Here is a 20,777-nt window from a genome sequence, read left to right as displayed (position 1 = left end):
CATTGTGAATGGACTAAGCCTAGGCTTAGTTACCCAACCTAGCAGGTCAAACAACATACTGAAACTAAGATGACGATACAGAAATTCTAGTCAAAACCAGTTTCTTTGCAACACAAATCAGCATGGCTCAGAAAAATAAACTAGGAAATAGTCAACTGAGCTAGACAGAATTTAAAAATCTGCATTGCTCATCAATTACTGGCAAATTCTTTCACAGCATTGTGAATCATTTGTTGTGTCTTTAACTAGAAGCCGAACCTTCAAGTGAACCAGCTGACATCGTTTGTCACGATATGATGCAACATTTCCAATAGTGGCAATATTTGCAGGTAGATTTTGGATTTGAGCTCTTGGTGTTGTTGGGTGTGGTGTGCCGTGCAAAGATAGTATTGTTACCAAAAGTTACGAGGAGACTTCCTGAATGTCACCTTAGCTGACTCCATAGGCAATATAAAGCTGAGCGATATTATGTCAAAATGCTAGTGGGCTGAGAATTATTGTATAAAGTTTCAAAGCAACAGGGTGCCGGTTTAGCTCGCCGTGATGAGTTGGCGGCCAACTGGCCTGGGTTCGAATGTGACCCACGGCCCTTTGCTGCATGTCTTTTCATTTCTATCATCATGCAAAATTTTCCCTAAACTCTATACTCGTCTTTAGTTAAACATAAACAAAAACAACAAAACATAAGAAGTTGCTGAACAAGTCTGCTCAAGAGACGCTAGTACCTCATTAATTATTTTGCAGGAGTTCCCGTTTGGTTTTTTGCAAGTCATTCACTTTGCGTGTGCTGAGCTCTGTGTTTATGTTCTTGGAATTAAGTCAAGCACCGAAAGTGTGGCCATTTGCCAATGCTTTTTATTTGTTCTTGTTTCTAATGTCTCTGTAAAGCACTTTGAATCACCTTGTTGTTGAATTGTGCTATACAAATAAACTTGCCTTGCCTTGCCTTGCATGTCACCTCTGGTGCAGCATTAGATATTCACTGACAGGATATCAATGTATATTATATTAAAATTTTGTATTTTTCAAGACACTTTTATACATACATTAACTGTGAGATAGTCAAGGAAACAAAGTCACTTAATCTGGCTGAACCAAAGTTCACCTGGGACTATTGAGACTTAGAAATGTGAACCCTGACATTATCCTTTAAATCCTGTTAAGTCCGTGTACCAATGTATCTCCAAAACACCAACTATTCTTTAAATGACAGTAACCAAGTGATTATACGGAGGTTATTAAGAACCTTTTCTGCACAATGCTGTATTGACAAATTGTGCAGATCACCCACGCAATACAAGCTGGAGGATATTGCTAAGTGTCAGTATTACTAACTGCCATCACCAAAGAGGCTTTAACAAATCATCAGACTGATTTTTGAATAAAAGTAGTAACTCAGATCAACTGTTAAACAAGTCAAACATGGCTCTTTTACTTCTAGCTTTAAACTTGCCCATTAGCTGACTCACACCTCACATGCTCACTACATTCACCCCCAAATATTAAAAGGAAAATTCTTTGAGATGGGATAAAAAAGACTCATTCCATTTGATGTATGTGCACCGATGATCAGTGTTTCTACACTGAACAACAGTGTGCTGTCACATCTACACTACTGTACAAGATTTTTGAGACATCCTCCATTTCTTCATAATTTGTTTCTAAGGTGCTAGACTTTTGTTGAGCACTAGTTTTCTGAAAGTCTTTCACAGTTTTGGGGGTTTTTTGGACCTTGACTGTCTTTTCACTCATTTTCAGTCTAGTCCTTGTCCCTGAGCATTTTCAGAAGATTAAAGAAGATTTTGCTTGTTGTTGTAGTTTGTTAAAGTTGCTTAACATTGACCTATGAATCATTTAAGCATAAAAAACAAGGGATGTTGTGCCTACACATAACAAACAACTTAACAAAGAATCCACGTTAAAGTGTGTCTTTAGGTCCTTTGTTACTAGCAGCCTGTAACAACAAAGCCCAATTTGTTCCTGTTTCTTTAGCTGAATCTATAAAAAATGCCAAAGTGATATGATAGTATGCTATTTCATGATAGTGTTTTTCCATCAATAAGGTGATTGCCAAAGAGCTATTAGCCAATAACTTGGCATATCTCAGCATGGTGTACAGTGTTCTTCATTCATTTGAGGAAATGGAGGACAAAATACATGACAGGCCTAAAACAGATGAAAGACATTTCTTAACAAATAGGGGGAAATAACACCAAAGGCCTCAGATATTCAAATTTTTGTACTTGTCACATACACAGTTCAACATGCAGTGAAATGCTTGTGTACGAGCTGTAGATAAGCTGCAGACATAGCCGCGCCATTCCAGGGCTTGGTTTTAGCATTGGGGGTCTAGCCAGGACCCTTACAGGATACCAGGTAGGAATCAAACTTGCAACTCCCACGCCGAAGTTGTGTAGCCTTACCACTACACTATTCAGCTGCACATAGGACATGAAAGATCCATTTGGCCCATTAGTTGATCCATGAACTATTCACCAAAGCCTAATCAGAAATGGTGTCAGGGGATGGATGGCTGTCAAGAAGCCATTCTTAATGAGCTATGCCGAATTACACAAGAACTGGACTGAAAATCATTTGCAACAGGTCTTAAGGAGTGATGAGTCCAAATTTGAAGTATTTGGTTAGTATTGCTGTCAATATCTAGGGAGAGGTTCAGGAGAGAGGTACAACAGTTAGTGGCTGCAGCCATCTGTAAAAATAGTGGGGCTGTATTTCTTGGAGATCTTGTCAAAACTGATGAAATTATGAATCCAGAAAAATAACATCAGCATTTGATCCACCATGCAAAACCATCTGAAAAGCATTTGATTGGTAATTGCTTCATTTTTCAGCATGACAGTGATCCCAAATATGCTAATGCAGTAACAGTATACCCAGATAGAAGAAAACACAATGAAAGTCACGGATTGGCCTTCCCTGAGTCCAGACGACAACATTATTGAAGCAGTGTGAGATCATCTTGATACTGAATAGAACAAAAGGCAGCCAACACCCAAAGAGCTTTGAATGTTCTCAAAGAAGCCTGGAGAACTGAAGACTATAAAGAAGTTACAGCAAAGCTGGAAGTGTGCCTAAGAGTTCAGGCTGAATAAACGTACTGAGAATTGTACAAACTCTTGTTTTTGCCTCATGTCCTGCACTTTCATTTGCATTTCCATGTTTCAATGACCTGTTTCTCAATTTCCTAGAAAATATAATGACATGAGGGATAGTCCAATGACCCGAAAAACCCTGATAAGCCACTTCCAGAATCTCCCCTGTTGTGTTTTTTTCTCCTATGATACCATACAAGATACCCAAACAATTTATCATTTTAATGCCTTGTTAGGACTCCAGAGATTGTTTTGTGCTATTTAGAAGAGTCCGATCATGGACTTGCTAAGGGTAAGCCTAATTGTTTGAAGCACATTAAAATATCAATTATCTATTTCTCTATGCAGACTGGTTCTTTTTATCATGGCACACATTCTTTTTCTTGAACTAGGCTGAGGTACATTGACCTCTTTCTGTGTTCAAAAGACTCAGAAAACAAAGGAGAGCATTATAAAAACTGGAAAGTCATTTAACAGGCGTCATCACACTTGCTAGAGAATTCTTTTCTTTCTTACTTGTGTCCAAACATATTGTTGTCCTTACACTTCTGTGAAACAATGGTCCTTTCTTCTTGGGACAGCTCTGTCGTCACACATACAGTTGTGGACAGCGGTTTACACACTCATCATGGGCATGAAGGTCAGCTTTGGGCTTTGAATGATTTCTTTGAACTGTTCTTTTTCCAGGGTGGACTGAGTGCATACCACAACAAGTTGCACCTCAACCAAAAACATTTGGGAACTATCAACAAGTTTCTGGTACTTCTGGCTGGATATTTAATCACTCTTCTTGATTCTGAATAGGAATGAGGCTGGGGCTTTGGGAAGGCCATTCAATAACCTTAATATTATCCTTCTGTATCCTTTCCAAAATCAGTTTTGATGTATATTTGGGATCATAGTCCTGCTAGAACACATAATCAAGTATCTCCTTTTCCACAAAGATCGTCTAAAACAGCCCAGACAAAATTATTGTCAACCCTTACATGGGGTGACATGTGGACATTTCATTTCAATCAGACAAGCATGAAAAAGACAAAAGAAATAACCCCAAGCATGGTTAAAGTAAAGGCTTAAATAACCTCTGTCTCTGTGCTGACAGTTAAATTATCAGGAAGTATAAAGTCAACGAGTCCACAACCACCTCAGCTAGACGGGGAAAATAGAAACAAAAAACTGTCCACAGGCTGAACAGAGGGAAACCTTCAAAACAAGTTTCTAAGATTAAAGTAATCCTGAGGAATTATAGAGAATGGACACATAAAGGAGCTCGATAGCTCAAAAAGCATGCAGGTTTTTTTCTGTTTTTTGTATAGATGTAACAAATGACATCCTTTTTTGATATGACATATCTTAGCATAACATAACGACGCAGGGATTTATTGAAACTCAAAGCCTGCATCTAATAGCGCCAAAGAATAAAGAAAACAGCTGACCATTCTACCATGGGCCCTGATTTTAATCCATCTGAACGAACTGCAGGAAATGTTGTGGATTTCCTCTGCAGCTCACTCTCCTGAGAGAGAGAGAGAGAGAGAGAGAGAGTGTGTGTGTGTGTGTGTGTGTGTGTGTGAGTTTCGGGTTGTTGGATAAAAGATATGCTGTTGTTATTCTCGCTGAAGCGTGTTTCATCTGCGTAACTATTATCTAATTCCTGAAGCCGCTGTCCTGCCCCAGTCAAAGTTCAGTTTCACTTTGAGGAATGCGGCGTCCGACTAGTTGCCGTGTAGGTCTGAACATGCGTAGTTATTGCCCCGCACAATGTTTGCGGAGTGAAAAGTTGCAGTGTCATGTTGGTGTATATTCCTCCTCCCCCAACACCAGCACCACCAACAGCACTACAGCCTTTGGACGTCGGCCCTCAGCGACTCAGAGCATCGACGAAGTTCATAAGTGCACATTTGTCCCTTTGACGTGGAGGACGAGATATCAGCGGGTTTCCTGGTAGGACGGAGAGATCTGTGCAGAGAAACACCGGCGAACACTTATCGTGCTGATTGGGCAAGTCTTGCGTAACTTGTTTGAGTTGGCTTCTGTGTGAATGCGCCCCGTTCTCTTGCGACGGAGGAGTTTTAGCGGCTGCCGACCAGGTGTTTTTGTAGGTAAGTGAATCTGCAGCTGTTGGAGAATAAAACCAGCGCGGACGCGCCCTTCGGTTGGGGGGAGAGAGGAAAGGGGGATCGCTGTGATGTGTTTAAAGACGGTTCTCGTGAGTTTGTGATCCTCCAGCAGCACTCCTGACATCACTATTCCGACATTAGCAACGTTCACGGACAGGCTGATCCCTCGGCTGGGGTAGTTTGTACGGTTCTTGTTGAGCAGTGGAGTTTATTTCCTCTCCTGGTGCGCAGACTCTTAAAGGGAAATTGAAACGTTTGCTTTGTCGCCTTTGCATGCGGAGCGCTGAATGCTGCTGCTGTTGTGCCTTTTATTTGTTTTTGGTTTTGCAGATAAAATCAAATATATTTTGACTAAATTGCAAAATTCAAATAGAATCCGGTGGAATTTTGTTTAGGCGGTTTGATTTTAAAAAGTTGTTTATTGTTCAGGACCAGTCAAACGTAGGGATATTTACTTGATATTAGTTCTCTAAATCATTCTTTTGACGCAAGAAAATGTTAAAGAGGTCTCTATTGCTGTGCTTCTGCATTTTAAACGCAGATCCGGTGGCCATAGTTCGTTTTCTTGATTCGTTTATTCAGAAAAAGCTAACAGTCCCCAGACCAGTTTTAAATCATATAAAAAATAAAAATGTTGTCGACCTTTTAAAAAGGAAATTCCATAAAATGAATAAAAGTAGATACAATTTTTAAAGAAATAACTGTAGTTCAATTTCCCGTTGAGTAATTAATTGAATAAGGGAAAGATAAATGCAAGTTTGTTGATTAATTTGCGAATTTTATAATAAGAAGAAGATGAAAGGGGGGAAAGGCTACACAAGTCCCAAAAGAGCATGCTTTTTAGGATAACAAGCTATTTTCCTACACGTTCCACAACAGGCTTGATGTGTATTTATTGTTTCTGTCTCTGGTTGAATGGCACACACAAATAAATTGTAGCTCTTTTTCAAATATTTTAGGCTGTGTAGCACTTGGCCAGGGTTTCTGTTTATTGAACTTCCTTACAAGAAGCTTGGGAACTACTTATTTCCTAAATTTCACCACCTCCAGTGTGTCAACTGTTTTTCCTCTAAAGGGGGGGAATGTGATCAGTGCTCTCTGTTCACCAGCAAGATTACACAAAATATCTTAGGCTGAATGTCATGACACTCGCTAAAGCGTGGGAGTGCAAGCAAAGGGAGAACCTGTTCAGTTTAGCTGGAGATCTGCATCCCTCTCAAATGTGAGAAATGAGGCACTGGTGTTGTCTGATTTTCTAAATGATGTCCATTAGACTCTTTAATAGGTCAAATACACATTAACGCAGATATCTAATCCACCAATCAAATGGCAGAAGCTTGGTGCGTTCGGGCATCTAGACATGGTCAAACTGAAGTTCAAAGCGAGCATCAGATTGGGGGGGGAAAGGTGATTTAAGTGACTTTGAACGTGGTGTGGTTATTGGTGGAGATAGGTTGGTCTGAGTATTTCAAAAACTGCTGATCTGCTGAGATTTTCCACTCAACCATCTTTAGGTTTTTCACAGAATGGTCAGGAAAAAGGATGATGTCCAGTGAGCGTGAGTCTTCTCTGCCTTGTTGATTCAAGAGGAGAATGGCCAGACTACTTCGAACTGATAGGAAAGCAACAGTAACTCAAATAAAAATAACATAGCAACTGTGTAGAGGTGCTATCTTATCCAGAGAGAGAGAGAGAGTACACATTAAATGAATGATCACATCTGGAAATAGGCCTACTTCCTTTGGTTTAGGTGAGGGTGCTCTGTGCAGAAAGCAGGATACATGGCATTCACTTCCTTGGACAGTTACCTGCACTCTTCACACATAGGTGCAATCGAACATCGCACGGACATTGGTTAGACTTTGTGTTATCACATGCACTGGTCTACAAAATTCAAGCTTGCACAGCGGAACTTGCTTACGAGTGGGTTTTTTTTTTTTTTTTCTTCCTTGTTGGGCTGTTATGGCTGAGTTAACAGATGTTTCAATTTTTTAAAACACTACAATCATCCCGTGGCATTCAACTCCAGTCTTCCTCTTTTTTTCCTTTTCTTTTTTTTCAGAAAATGTGCTTTTGTCATCATCAACATTTGTCTCGAGAAAAGTCAATGGTGACACGAAAGATGACACAGCAGAGGCGCTTTTGTCACTACTGTTACAAAACATTTCGAAGGATGTGCACTCATTACAGCTCAGCAGTTTAGGACGATATTTATTTCAGTTTTAACCTGTTTAAAAAGGTCGTTTTGAAATAAGTAATTCAATAACATTTCTAAACAGGAAATTTGCCATAAGTGCTGACTGCACCAGTTACTCTACTGTTCGGGATGTACGGAAGCAATCTGTAAATGGTTAACTGTCTGCCCCATTTGTTTCTTCTCAGAAATTCTGCACTAAGAATGGCGTGTGATTTTATGAAAAGCAAACTCATCTGCAGCCGGAATCAGTGGCTTCAATGCTTCTCTTTGTTTTTAGTGTCAAAAGTATGATATCATCTGACAAAAAACTGCTTTTAAAGAAAAAGGAAGAAAGAAACTCCTTAAATCAAATTGAGATATTTGATTTAAGGAGTTTCTAAATGCAACTAAACTAAACTGCACTCCCACTGCGGTGCTACCGGTGAGGACCTCGGTCAAACAGAACCTTCATATCTAGCTAGAATCAATAAACTGGTCAGACCAAGTGTCATATCAGCGTTACTGTTTTACTCCCTCCTCAAGTGGACTTCCCCCTCTTATCTTTTTTTTTTTTCTCCATCATTTTACTGTCATCAGTGTGTGCTTCCCTGAAAATCTCATTTTTTCTGCCCTACCCCCCCTTTGTCTGACACATTGGGTCATATGACCAGCAAGCAGGCTGACTAACTGTAGGCTGAGATGTGAGGTAGCTGGTGGCTGAGTAGATTTAATTGTGCAGCTCTGCAAATCCCCTTATCTCTAAACCACCTTTTGCTTTGACTTAAAAAAAAAAAATCTTCCAAAATGTGTGTGGCAATAGTATTTTAATTATGCACGCGTGTTGCCAAAAAGCTGCAAATGATGACATTTTGCATATAATAGTCAAAAGGATCTTGCATGGTTTAGCCTTCAGCGGGGCCTTGATTTGTCCGCCTTAATGCTTACATGTTTAATGATTCCAAGGGTTCTCACACAGACAAATGCACTATATCTACCAGGCAAGATAACAAAAGTCCTTTCTTCATCTCCACCTCATGAGCTGATTTGTTTTGCTTCAAGCTGGAGCAGCAGCAACTGACGCTGGCATGCAGGAGATTTTACTGTTTGCTTGACAAGTAGCTGATCAAGGTGTGCTGTTCTGCATAAAGACGTGTGCTACAAAATAATTGTTTTTGTCTTTTATTTACTTGCATTTTTTCATAATTTGACAGCTTAATGCATTAATTCTTCTAATTATCTTTAAACCTGTTACACAAAACCTTTTGCATATCTCTTACATAAGACGTAAATAAGTTTGTAAGTTGAGAGGACACCCTGTAGCAAAAACAAAACTTTGGGCAAACAAATTGGCCTCCAGACGAATGGCAGTCACTCACGCTTCCACCATTGCTTGGTCTTTAGTGTCAGTGATTTCAGTGAGGCAAATGCCTGATGTTGGAGCTTACTGACCAGACCTCGTCCAAGTTTCTGATTTTAGATTAATTCTGATAGGGTATGGCCACACCTAAGGCTTTTTCGCTATCTGTTTGATAGGTTTATTTTGGGCTGCTGCCCCCGCGACCCGGCCCCGGATAAAGCGGATGAAGATGGATGGATGTTTATTTTGGTTTATCAGGCTAATCAAAAATATAGCGAACTTAAACATTACAACTTAAACATTTAAATCTCATATTGAGAGTTTCAGTGAAAGATGCAAAATGCAAGTTCGATTTTTTGAGCCTCTCAAACAGGGAGCTATGTATAAAAATGAACAATTCCTGAATAGTTAATGCAAAATCTTTGGTGAACATCTTGAATTAAAGTCATAAATATGCACTTCAATCGAAGCTTAATGGTTTGATTTTAAATTTACTTAAATAGTGGATTAAAAAATACAAAACAAAATAAAATAAGCGTCATTCTCTGAACATGTATAGACCAATCTGGCAGGTCAGTATTACGTTAAAATAGCAAGATATACCACATACATCAAAATATGCAAGTTAAAAATTAGCATGTGCCTGATGACTCATTTGGATAGATCAAAGTTGCTTTTTTTTTTTCTTTTAATAACTATATTTAATTATTATCCTCAGGTAGCATGATAAAAATCTATATATACTATAGGGGAAGCTGAAGGACTCTCACTCAGGCTTACTGGTGGTTCTAAACTGGTCATGGGTGTACCCCACCTCCTGCCCTGTGACAACAGTTTAAAAAAAGTTTAAGGACAATGATCACAATAGCTTGAAAGTCATTATCTGGTTGTGTAATTTCACTTCTCTTAAATATCAGTCCTAACAAATCTGTATTTAGCCAGATGTCACTCTATGAGGATAAAATATCACATTTAGTCATATGGAAGTCAAAAATGAAATCAAGCAATAGAAATTAAATAACACAAAAACAAAAAAGTACAAGGATAACTGGTTTATATGCAGACTGTTAACCTGCAGTTATGAAAATCTTAGAAGAAATCACAAACACAGTGATTATTTCCTGAAAGGTGTGTCATAAAGCAGTTCGTCACAACACGTTTTTTTCGGATTCATTTGTAAGGAAGTGAAACCCACAGTGTGTCACAGTAACACACCCACATACGCATAAGAAAAAAATGCCATATCCGGAGATCTTGATTATATTTGCTTCTTTTTAAATCACTGAAAAACTCTCAGCTTTCCTAACACCCCCCCTCTCTCTGTTTTACCCTCTTCTCTCCAGGATAAGCATCACATGAGTTGAAGAAGAATCCCTGCTATGATACAACTGATTGCAGTTGCACACATGTGCCAACCGCTTCCTTTTTTCATGTAAAAACGCTAAATGGCAGAAGACGTTGGAAAACGTCAGAATGGACTACTTTGAAAAGCCTGAATTCTTTCAAATCCGGACCAAAAGTAATTTCATGATCGTTGCTTTTGCTTTGGGAACTGTGTGACACAAATATTGTCAGTCATGTCAGATGGGGCAGGATACGTGGCTGAGCGAGCCTTATGTGGTTCACCGTCAGTTTACAAATACGGTTCCTTGCTGTATTTCTGCAGAGAAACGCATGACTTGAGCTTAATTTTTGCAGCATCTGGACATCTTACTTCGCCTGCTGGCTGTAGCAGTGATCACCGATGGAATGTACTATTACACAGGGGGTTGTCGACATGCTAAAAGACTATTTTTGTGTTGAATGTTTTTTGGCAAAATGGAGGAACTGAGGATACTTGCACACTGTAGCCTTTACCTACTGATGAGTTGAAGACCAAAGGAACTTTCTCTGTTGAAAGTTTGAATCCAATGGGATAAGAACTAAAAACGTTTGACTGTAAAAGACTGTATCACTGAAAAACTAGATCTAAAGTGCTTTCTCCCCATAATGCACTGCCCTAAAAAGAAGAAACGTCCAACATGCGACTCAGATTTCTCAGCTATTGTGGTTCCCTCTATGCGTGGGTCTGGATATCTTGACTACACCGTCGAGAACCATGCTTCAAGGGCCCTGAAGGCCATGGATGAGTTCCGGCAGAACGAACTGCTGTGTGATCTGGTGCTGCATGTCACATACAAGGAGAGGACAGTCGACTTCAAGGTAATGGGTCGTGTTTGAAGTTTTAGAATCATAGTGTAGTTTGTGTTGTTGGGTTATTTTTTTTTTTTATGACAATTTAAATTTAATACAAAGGTCAGCATTTAAAAAGTGCTGCTGAAAAACAACGCGCAGTGACAGCAAGTTTTTCCATTTACATTTTAGAAACTTGCAAAGTGCACGCCAAATATAATAAAAGGCTCTCGGACAAGTTAAATATATAAGAGAATAATTATTCAAAATGATTCATATTAATGTGAACCCATTTTTTTTTAAAGCGTAAATAAATAAAAAAAAACAATTTGCAAATCTTATAAACCGCATTTTACTCACAATAGAACGCAGAAAACATCAAATGCTCAAACTGAGTAATTGGACCATTTGTAAGACGGTATTTTGAATTCGATGGCAGCAACATGTCTCTAAAAAAGGACAGGGCCATGTTTACCACAGTGTAGCATCACCTCTTCTTTTAACAACACTCATTACGCCTCTGTGAGCTGAGGAGATCAGCTGCTGAACCTTTGGGAGATACCTTGTTCCATTCTTGTCTGATATAGATTCCACCTGCTCGTCAGTCTTGGGTCGTCTTTGTCATATTATCTCATTTCATGTTTTCAGTGCAGGCAGACCAGTGTAGCACCCAGACTCTTCTACTATGAAGCCATGCAGTTGGAATAGATTCCATATGCAGTTTCGCGTTGTCTCGCTGAAATATGCAAGCCCTTCCTAAAAAAGACGTCATCAGAATGGGAGCATATGTAACCTCTATACATCTTCCAGCATTGATGGTGCCTTGCCAGATGTTTGATCTGGCTATTTCACAGGCACTAATGCACCCTGATATCATCAGAGATCCATTAAAATGAGCTTTGGTCAAACGGGATGTGTGTGGATCATGTTCACATATGGTGCCTTTGCACTATCCAACCCCCCACCCCCAATACAAGAAGGTGTGGTACCACCTCTCTGTTTAAAAATTGTGAGTCTCTGTTCCTATGAGTATTACCCAGTAGGCAGGGGACGAGACATGCCCAGCTCTACCTGCTTCTCTGTCCTCCAAATGTCGTTCTTGCTTCCTTTGAAAGCATCCTTGCCAGGGTGGCCCTCTGGTCAAGCCCTCTACCTTCAGCCATACCTGTTATCAGCAGCTCTCCTCTAAATCCCTGCACTTCTTAGCCCAGTTAGTTAACATTTAGTGGTCTGGAAAAGTAGGCCCAGAGGATCTGTTAATTTTTAAGGCTAGAGTAACTTGTAAGAACCCCTTGAGCGATCTTATAATAATACACAGGTTTTAACCTTTACTTTTTCACAAGGGATTAAAAAGGAAATGTCCACAATTTAGACTTTTTGAATGCAGGATATTTAATTTACGCAATTTAGCAGTAGCAAAGCAAAAGCCAAATTAAATAAATTATACTTAATAATAATTACTTAAGTGATTTAATTAACAACTTTAATTAATTGCATGTTTGACTTTATAATATAACACGGAAAAAATGAGAAGAGGAAAAGCCAAGAAATATAAAAACCTATTCATGAGTCCAGAGTGTTCGGGCAGTGGTTGCTCCTCTGGCATTTCTTGCTGTAATTTCTAATTGTGGACTCCCAGGGCCAGATGTTTACTGCCTATCACAAAGAAACTAGAGCAAGAACAGCTTTGACTGTTCCTAGGAGCCCTCTTTTATCCTCTTTTGCTCTTTTTGGTGTCTACAATCTCCTTATTTTAAGTCACACCCTATTGCTTCTCACTCTCTCTGGGACATTTCACATACAAGATTTAAAGCCAAATTCAAACATCAAAACCACTCCATCACAATGGTTTCTTCTTTTCTATGTTGTACTTCAACGTGACCTATCATTAGCTCCATCACGAATGACTATTCAGTCACGTATGAATATACTTCCCTTCATGTCTCATGCAGTTTATGCTATTTTACTTCAGTGGGATTTATCATTAGCTCAGTCACTGGAGACACTAATCTGCCAAGGTCGAAGCTGAATCGCACTCACACACACAAAATCCACACATTAGAACAATTGTCATTACTCCAACTACGTTTCATTTTCAGCCTTTTGTTCTCCCAGTTCCAACTTCCTTTTTGTTGCTGCCGTCTAATTCAAAATGAGCTCATAATTTTTCTTGGATCGCTTGTCATTCAGTTGTTGAGCACATTTCCAGTGTTTCATTATCATCACAACCTTTTTCTTTCAGGTTCACAAAGTTGTGCTGGCCTCCTGTAGCTCCTACTTCAGAGCCATGTTTACCAGCAGCTTCAAGGAGTGTCACGCTTCGGAGGTCACCCTGCGTGATGTCTGCCCTGAGGTGGTCGGGAGACTTATTGACTTTGCCTACACCTCTCACATAACAGTGGGAGAAAAGTGTGTATTGCATGTGCTTTTGGCTGCTATGAGGTAAACATATTTTAGATCCAGACCACTGTGTTAAGTCATATTTTGAGGTGAAGACTATAATGCTCCTCTGCTTCTTTTACATCCTGCAAGGTATCAGATTGAGGATGTGGCAAAGGCATGCTGCGATTATCTGATTAAACACCTAGAGCCAGCTAACGTCATTGGTATCTCCCGCTTCGCTGAGGAGATCGGTTGCACAGAACTGCATCAACAGAGTCGGGAGTACATCAATACACACTTCAGTGAGGTAACAGCACATGCAACAGCTTTACGTGCAGTTATTATTATGAGAAACTGTGTCTTTTATCTCAAATTATTCTCGCGTAGCTAAAAAGAAGTTGAGCAGAGGGCCTATTTGCACCTAGGCAAATAGATCCACTTCTGTACTTATCAGCTGAGCCTATATCTGAGCCGGGTGCAACAGCCATACTTGGGTGCATTAAAATGCCTCTCTTAACATCTATTTTCTCTCAGAGACATCTGAACAAAACCTTGTGAAACAGCACCTTTCCTATCTGTGAGCACTGGCATAGCAGGCCAAACTCCACCCAAGGGTGGAGAGCATGCGAACAAGTCCAATCTGGCAGTAACCTGTTCTGAAGACTAACTAGCTGTAGGTAGTTCAGCCAACTCAGTGGGGATGATTTTGTTAAGGCAAAGCACAAGAACTGAGAGATAACTATGGTGATAGGTGAATATATGTGGACAGGCAGACATGGGGCAGTCTTATCCCACAGAATCATCACTGTGTTTTACTTGTCCCCACATAATTATGCACAGTTTAGAGACCCACCTCACTGGCTCGTGTTCTGTTTTGTTTCTGAGCGCTTTACATAACCGAAGAACTTTGACTCAGTGTCAGTTTAATGCTTACCCAAAACCGAGCTCCACATATCTGTCTGAGTCGAGAACAAATCGAGCCCCCCTGTCACTGCCAAGCCTTTTATGTTCTTTTTGCCAATACTTATTCTGACTTCTCCTGTTGCCTTTTTCATGAAATGATGGAATCTAGCTTTTTAGTTTCTCCCGCTGCCTCATACCTGTCGACTCACATCAATGGAAGTAATACTTAAAGTTGAAAAGTAAACTGAATAAAATCCAAATGCTGCATCTGTCTTGAAGGTGACCAAAGAAGAGGAATTCTTCAGTCTTACTCACTGCCAGCTGCTGGAGCTCATCAGTCAGGACAGTCTCAAGGTGCTCTGTGAGTCTGAGGTGTGTGACCCTAAAATAAAAATCTGAAATCTGATTGAGAGCCATACAACAGGCATTTCATTCACAAATGGTATTCATTCAAAAATATACTTAAATGAATCTCCTGTTAGATTCTCTATTAGACATAAATAACAAATTGTGCATTAATATATTTGAATAAAATCCACATCAGGTGTATAAAGCCTGCACAGACTGGGTACGCTGGGATATGGAGAGCAGAGCCCCCTATTTGCATGCCCTCTTGAATGCAGTTCACATCTATGCGTTGCCGCCTAAGTTCCTGAAGAACCAGCTGCTGTCCTGTCCCATCCTCAGCAAGGTAAACCACAGCTGCACTTATAAAAACTAGTATGCTATTTTGGTATCAAAGTGTAAAAGAAAAAAAAAAAAAGCCATATGACCCATTTTTTTTCCCATATATTTTTTATTTTATTTTGTGTCCTATCTTAATTTTAGGCTAATTCCTGTAAGGACTTCCTGTCCAAAATCTTCCAGGATATGACCCTGAGGAAGCTTCCTCCTGCTCCTAATCGGGGAACTCAGTTTATCTACGTGGCCGGCGGGTAGTTATCAAACACTGTGTATGCTCAGCAAACATGTGTGACTGGCTGCAGCAAATATTTTGAGGTTCTGATTGTCATATATTAATCATTATTATCAGACAATACACTATCGTGGTAATGAGCTCAGACTGTGTTTTATCAAGAATTCAGAAAGTTGCTCAGTCTGCCATCTGGTGACTGTTGAGCAGGTTACACAGTCTGTCTTCCTTGCAGAGTAGCCCTGCTTTTTGGGCTCCTATCCATCATAGAAAAATCTGTTTTTCGACTTGGTGTTATCATAAGAGAAATCATCCTGTCTGCGTAAACTTCTAACTGATGATTGAGCTGTATTGACTTTTTTTTAATGATCATGTTGTTCTGTTTTCATAGACCTGTTTTATGGGATGATGCTGTTGTGGAAACACAGACACAATCATAGCAATCAGTGCGTATTGACATAAGGAAGAGCAGATAATGACTGGAGTATTATTTTCACATTTCCTACTTATTAAGACTAAATTTTGAGACCAGCTTTGCATGCATACATGAATCACCATATTATATCTTTGGCATTTGTGCCTCTATATGACAAGATCCTTTATATCCTTTTTAACCTTTATACAAATAACAAACAAAGGATTCAAAGTTATGTCACAAGCTCTCATGAAAAGCTGTTTATTTACTCTGGACATTCATCTTAGTAACTAGCCAGTCACTACTTTCTTTTGTCTGTTCAGATACCGGCAGCATTCTCTGGCATCCATGGAGGCCTACGATCCAAGGAGGAATATTTGGATAAAACTGGCTGACATGGGGACGCCATGCAGTGGTCTGGGAGCCTGCACACTGTTTGGACTGCTCTACACTGTATGTTGCATCAGTTATCATACAGTCAATGAAATGAGCTTTAATTTGTGAACAACACGCAGAGATCAGATACAATGCAGTAAACTCAGAGTTACTCTTGCTGGACTCTTTATTCAGTACACCTGCTCAAGTCCACGTAAATTAAAATATGTAATGAGCCAATCACATGTCAGCAGCTCAATGCAGTTATGGAGATAAACATGGTCAAAACCACCTAATGAAATTCATATCAAGCATCAAAAAAGTGTTCTTAATGAAGTGGCCAGTGAGTGCGATTTCTGGGTTGTTTTTCTTTTCACTTTTCTCAACATAAACTTTTAAAGTGTTCTTAAACGCAGGTTGGAGGCAGAAACCTGTCGCTTCAAACCAACACAGAGTCCAACGCCCTGAGCTGCTACAACCCCATGACCAACCAGTGGAGCCAGCGAGCCTCCCTCAACATCCCCAGGAACCGGGTCGGGGTGGGCGTGGTGGATGGCTGCGTCTATGCTGTCGGAGGCTCCCAGAGCTCGATACACCACAACACGGTGGAAAAGTGAGACATCTCTGTGCTGTTATTTGACGATTTATGTCTTTAACTCGACACTCGAGAAGTAATTTGACTTCATTAAAGTTGTGTTTAATAAGCTGAATGTGGAAGCACAGATTTTCTTTTTAAGATGCAGATTTTTAGAAGCGCAGTTACCTCGGCGCACGTATGGGGACTGCCACCAGAGAGATTAAATGAATGGCTGCTATTCAAGCTAAAGAGCAGTCAAGAATTTGCTGGTATTCCTCTTAGCCTAATTAGACATCATAACATCAAAAACATGAGGTCGTTCAAAACATGTACAGACAAACTTCTTAGGAATGTAGATCTGGTTGCGTATACTTTACCTCTCGTTGCCGCGAGAAGGAGATATAATGCTTTCATGTAGGTTAGATTACTAACAGAAAGTCTCAAGAATGGCACTTTCTATTGATATTATTAGCTTTCTACTTCAAGTGTGACCTTAAACACTTTTTTAATAGATTGAAATGTAAAACTGTCTTAAAGATGCTAGTCAGCAGAGAATTATTAGAGCTCATCAGAAACCAGTTGGAAATCTTCTTCTGAGAAGCTGCTAAATATAATGAAAGCTGATAAAAGTATTGAGATGAAAACTGAAAGTGTAACACATCAAAGGAGACGAGAGCATTTATAGTAATCGGTGTTGGCAGCAACGGCTCTTCTCCTGAGGATGCTTCCCAAACGAATGCAAGCAACATGCCGGAGACTCGGCGGGGAGTCGTACCTCCTTGCTCCTAATTTGCCGCTGTTGCGCACCTCGCTGTAGATGCAGAAATTTTAGTGATCATAGTGCAGGGCCAATGTCACAATGTCAGAGGGAAGAGCGACTTGAATTTAGTGCTGCTTTTTTCTAAGGCGCGTTCCGAACATTAAAGGACAGGTGATGCAATATAAGCCACACTCCTATCAGCAGTTTTCAGCTGGAATACGACCAGTGCCAGCAACTGTGCCAACACGCTTTTAATCATTAACCAGTCAGAGTACAAGAAGTCCCGTCTGCTCATGTTGATTGTTTCTTGTTGTCATGCCTTCCATTATTTGCCTATGCAAAGAGTCCTGTGGGTTGTTATGCAAGAAATATATAGATCTAAATAAATATATTATTTCTGCTGAGAGCTAGACATGAAGATTGATATAGCTCTTGCATCTTGTTGGTAAATTACTTTAGAGGTGCTGGTAGGCAGGGTTTTTGCTTTCTTTTTTTTCCCCCATCCTTGGATTGAGCAGCTGTTTCCTCCTGCTGCCACTCTTTATCCCAAGCTGTCTTTATATTAATTCAGCCGGTTTTCTCCAAGGACACGACTGGACTTTCTTGTCTCTCTGTACGCTCACTGGTGTTGCGATAGCTTTGGCTTCAAGTACAGCTTCTTCATAGTTGCCAAACATGGTTGCCAGCTTAACCTAATCCACTTAAAGTTGACTGCTCGTGTAGACCGAGAGAGTTGCCGCGCGCAGCTGCTTCGCACCGAATCGGTTTAAAGTTTGCGGCGCTGATACATTAATTTAATTATGTCAATTGACTAATATGTAATATCATTAGGAGTTGTCAACAGATTATCATTGCACTAAGTGCTCTGCACAAATGCTGTTTGGTTTGCAGGTGGGATCCCGAGTCTAATCGCTGGACCTTTGTTTGTCCAATGTCGGTTGCTCGCCTGGGAGCCGGCGTGGCGGTGTGCGGGGGGGCCCTGTATGTAGTGGGGGGCTATGATGGACAGAACCGCTGGAACACAGCTGAGAAATATCAGCCTGACACTAACACCTGGCAACAGCTGGCTCCCATGAATACTATACGCAGCGGACTAGGTGAGTTTGTGGGCATTTCTGGCTCTTATGAGAAGCAGGTTTAGACACATTTAGTGTTTACCATTTTCACGCTTATCTTTAGTACTCTCACATAGTCTTTACTTTTTCTGACCTTTGCCCAAAATAAGGTTTCAGGCAGCTTAGTATAAAACAGGAAACAGAGGGACAGCACTAACTTTGTGCTCTCCCAAGATAATAAAATCTGACCTATCAGCACCTCAAAAAGTCACTAAGTAACATGTTATTTTTCCACTGCTCTTGCCTAACAAACAGCCCAATGTAAAACTGCAACCTGCTCTTTTTTTTTTTTTTTTTTTTTTTTTTACACGTCTGCCTTTGTACAGATTAAAATAATTCAGATTTCTGTTAAGATGACTGTAATCATGAGAGTTGTTTCAGTCTTCTCGTCTGATGTTCTCCAAGAAACTCTGGCATGTTTATGTTGCAAATTTCATTTTTTGTGTTGTTTGTGCTTGCAGGTTTGGTGTGTGTGAACTCTTACCTGTATGCTATAGGAGGCTATGATGGGCAGAGCCAGCTGGCCACTATGGAACGCTACAACATAGCCAGGAATACGTGGGAGCAGAGGGCCTCGATGCAGTACTCTCGCAGCGCACATGGAGTCACTGTCCACCAGGGACGCATCTTCATCTTCGGTCAGTCGGGTTTCTAATGCTTGGTATTAAGCACATTATACAACTTCATGAATCTGAAGCGATGAGTGAAAAATGTTGCTCTTATCAGTGTCATTAATGTTTACAGGATAATATATCTGTAATAAACGCTTCCACGATTTCTACTGAGTGTTGCAACACACACTTCTAAATACTGACTACTTAAGTAATTAAATGCCTCTCATTGACCGGTAGGCAGATCAGTAGGTGCTGCTCTGTTACCCTAGAGTGAGCTGCACTCTGTTTTCTTCCCAATCTGGCTCATTGACTCAGTGTTATTTAATAAAATGAAGTTAAGCGTGGTTCCGATGCTTATAGTAAACTGATATGCAGCTGGCGAATTAAATATCACATTGGGAGGAACTCATAACTGCAATCTTTTTTCTTTTTTTTTTCTTTTTTTTTTAAAAGGAAAAGTTTTCTTTAAAATCTGTTTTGTAAATTAGTTCTGAAATCGCAAATAAACCCCCTAAAGACAGAATAATTAATAATTATTTATTGATGCAAATGTTTGCTAATCATTGTGTGTGTGTGTGTGTGTGTGTGTGTGTGTGTGTGTGTGTGTGTGTGTGTGTGTCCCACTTAGGAGGTTTTAACCAACACGGCTTTCTGTCCAGCGTTGAATGCTACTGTCCCGATAGAAATGAATGGACATGTGTCACAGACATGCCCGTTGGACGCAGCGGCATGGGCGTCGCTGTTACCATGGAGCCCTGTCCCGGGAGCCTGCCTGAGGAAGATGAAGAAGAGGGAGACGCCATGGGATGAGGATGGAATCTGTTGAAGTCTCAAGTGCTGAATACACTTCCAAGTGGTGCTGCTTTTCAACAGGGGGCTGTGCATTAAATGACGATATTTCCAAATAAAAACAGCTATCCCCCCACCCGAACTGATCTCGGTTACACTGTGGAACACTGCAGATATTGACTATATGGGGACTTTGAAGAGGAAGGAATATATTTCTACATCTGCTGGGGATCAAGTGATGCAGTCAGTATATGATCGCGGCCTTGCAATCAACAAGGTGCTACTGAATTAATTACTATTTAATTAAATATTGTTCTTAACTTCTTTTTAACTCCTCAGTGTTTTGTTTAGAAGGCGAACTTATTTCTAGTTCCTCTCTACATTTGACTTCTTCATTTTGTTTCACCCAAAGCTGCCTTTTTGTTTTTTAAAATTAGTACACTCTGTTTCTGAAAATAAATAAATCAAATGTGTAAATGACAAAAATATTAATCATTTGCATTTCCTCATTTGCCAATTTGTTTCACTTCTTGTGTTCTCATCGGGGACTCGAGCAGCTGCGGTAGGTAACAGCAGATGCACCACCACTAGATGGTGGAATAGGTCCAATAAAAACTGTGCACCGCAACAAAAATGTCTTCTCTGGATGGACGTGCAAACGAACTCCTGTGACACTGACAGTTTAGATATGACAAAGGCTTTTTGGCTCTAAATCGACATACAGCCACCCGCCCAGGACTAAGGTATGCGAGCACTACGAGGAGTAATATCCCACTTTGATAAAGAGTATGTGTCCATGTTTTATGGCTCACAATAGTTAGAGCTAACCTGCAGAACCCTCACAAAGCCTTTATCCCAGCATTTCACAAGACAAGGCGCTGGAGTCTATACAGCATTAGTCATCGACCACAGACGTCACTTGCGTGTTTACCTATCTCTGCACTACTGTGCTCTATCTCCTCCATGGCTCACCTGCAATTATCCCAGCAGGTTACC

General features: G+C 40.2%; 1 protein-coding gene across 2 annotated transcripts; it reads left to right on the top strand.

The window, feature by feature from the left end:
• Positions 1-4,392: 4,392 nt before the first annotated feature.
• Positions 4,393-20,214, top strand: keap1a (kelch-like ECH-associated protein 1a). 2 transcript variants are annotated; one of them, XM_082516218.1, is made up of 12 exons: positions 4,393-5,215; positions 10,110-10,968; positions 13,181-13,380; positions 13,471-13,627; positions 14,503-14,595; positions 14,768-14,914; positions 15,052-15,158; positions 15,875-16,004; positions 16,343-16,539; positions 18,155-18,360; positions 18,840-19,016; positions 19,621-20,214. In XM_082516218.1, exons 2-12 carry the CDS (start codon positions 10,756-10,758, stop codon positions 19,800-19,802), a joined length of 1,809 nt encoding a protein of 602 aa, XP_082372344.1. In that variant the 5' UTR covers positions 4,393-5,215; positions 10,110-10,755; the 3' UTR covers positions 19,803-20,214. The 2 variants fall into 2 exon arrangements, with proteins under 2 accessions (XP_082372344.1, XP_082372345.1); XM_082516219.1 differs by lacking the exon at positions 4,393-5,215 and adding an exon at positions 5,222-5,322.
• Positions 20,215-20,777: the final 563 nt, after the last annotated feature.

The sequence above is a fragment of the Aulonocara stuartgranti genome, assembly GCF_965226115.1.
Source record: "Aulonocara stuartgranti genome assembly, chromosome: 19".
Classification (NCBI taxonomy): domain Eukaryota; kingdom Metazoa; phylum Chordata; class Actinopteri; order Cichliformes; family Cichlidae; genus Aulonocara; species Aulonocara stuartgranti.
This window is presented reverse-complemented; position numbering and strand designations above follow the sequence as displayed.

Excerpts from the sequence above, each read along its gene's own strand:
- keap1a (XM_082516218.1), top strand. The coding sequence starts at position 10,756 with ATGCACTGCCCTAAAAAGAAGAAACGTCCAACATGCGACTCAGATTTC. Across the intron at positions 10,969-13,180 it reads AGAGGACAGTCGACTTCAAG|GTTCACAAAGTTGTGCTGGC; the intron begins GTAATGGGTCGT and ends TTTTTCTTTCAG. Across the intron at positions 13,381-13,470 it reads GTGCTTTTGGCTGCTATGAG|GTATCAGATTGAGGATGTGG; the intron begins GTAAACATATTT and ends ACATCCTGCAAG.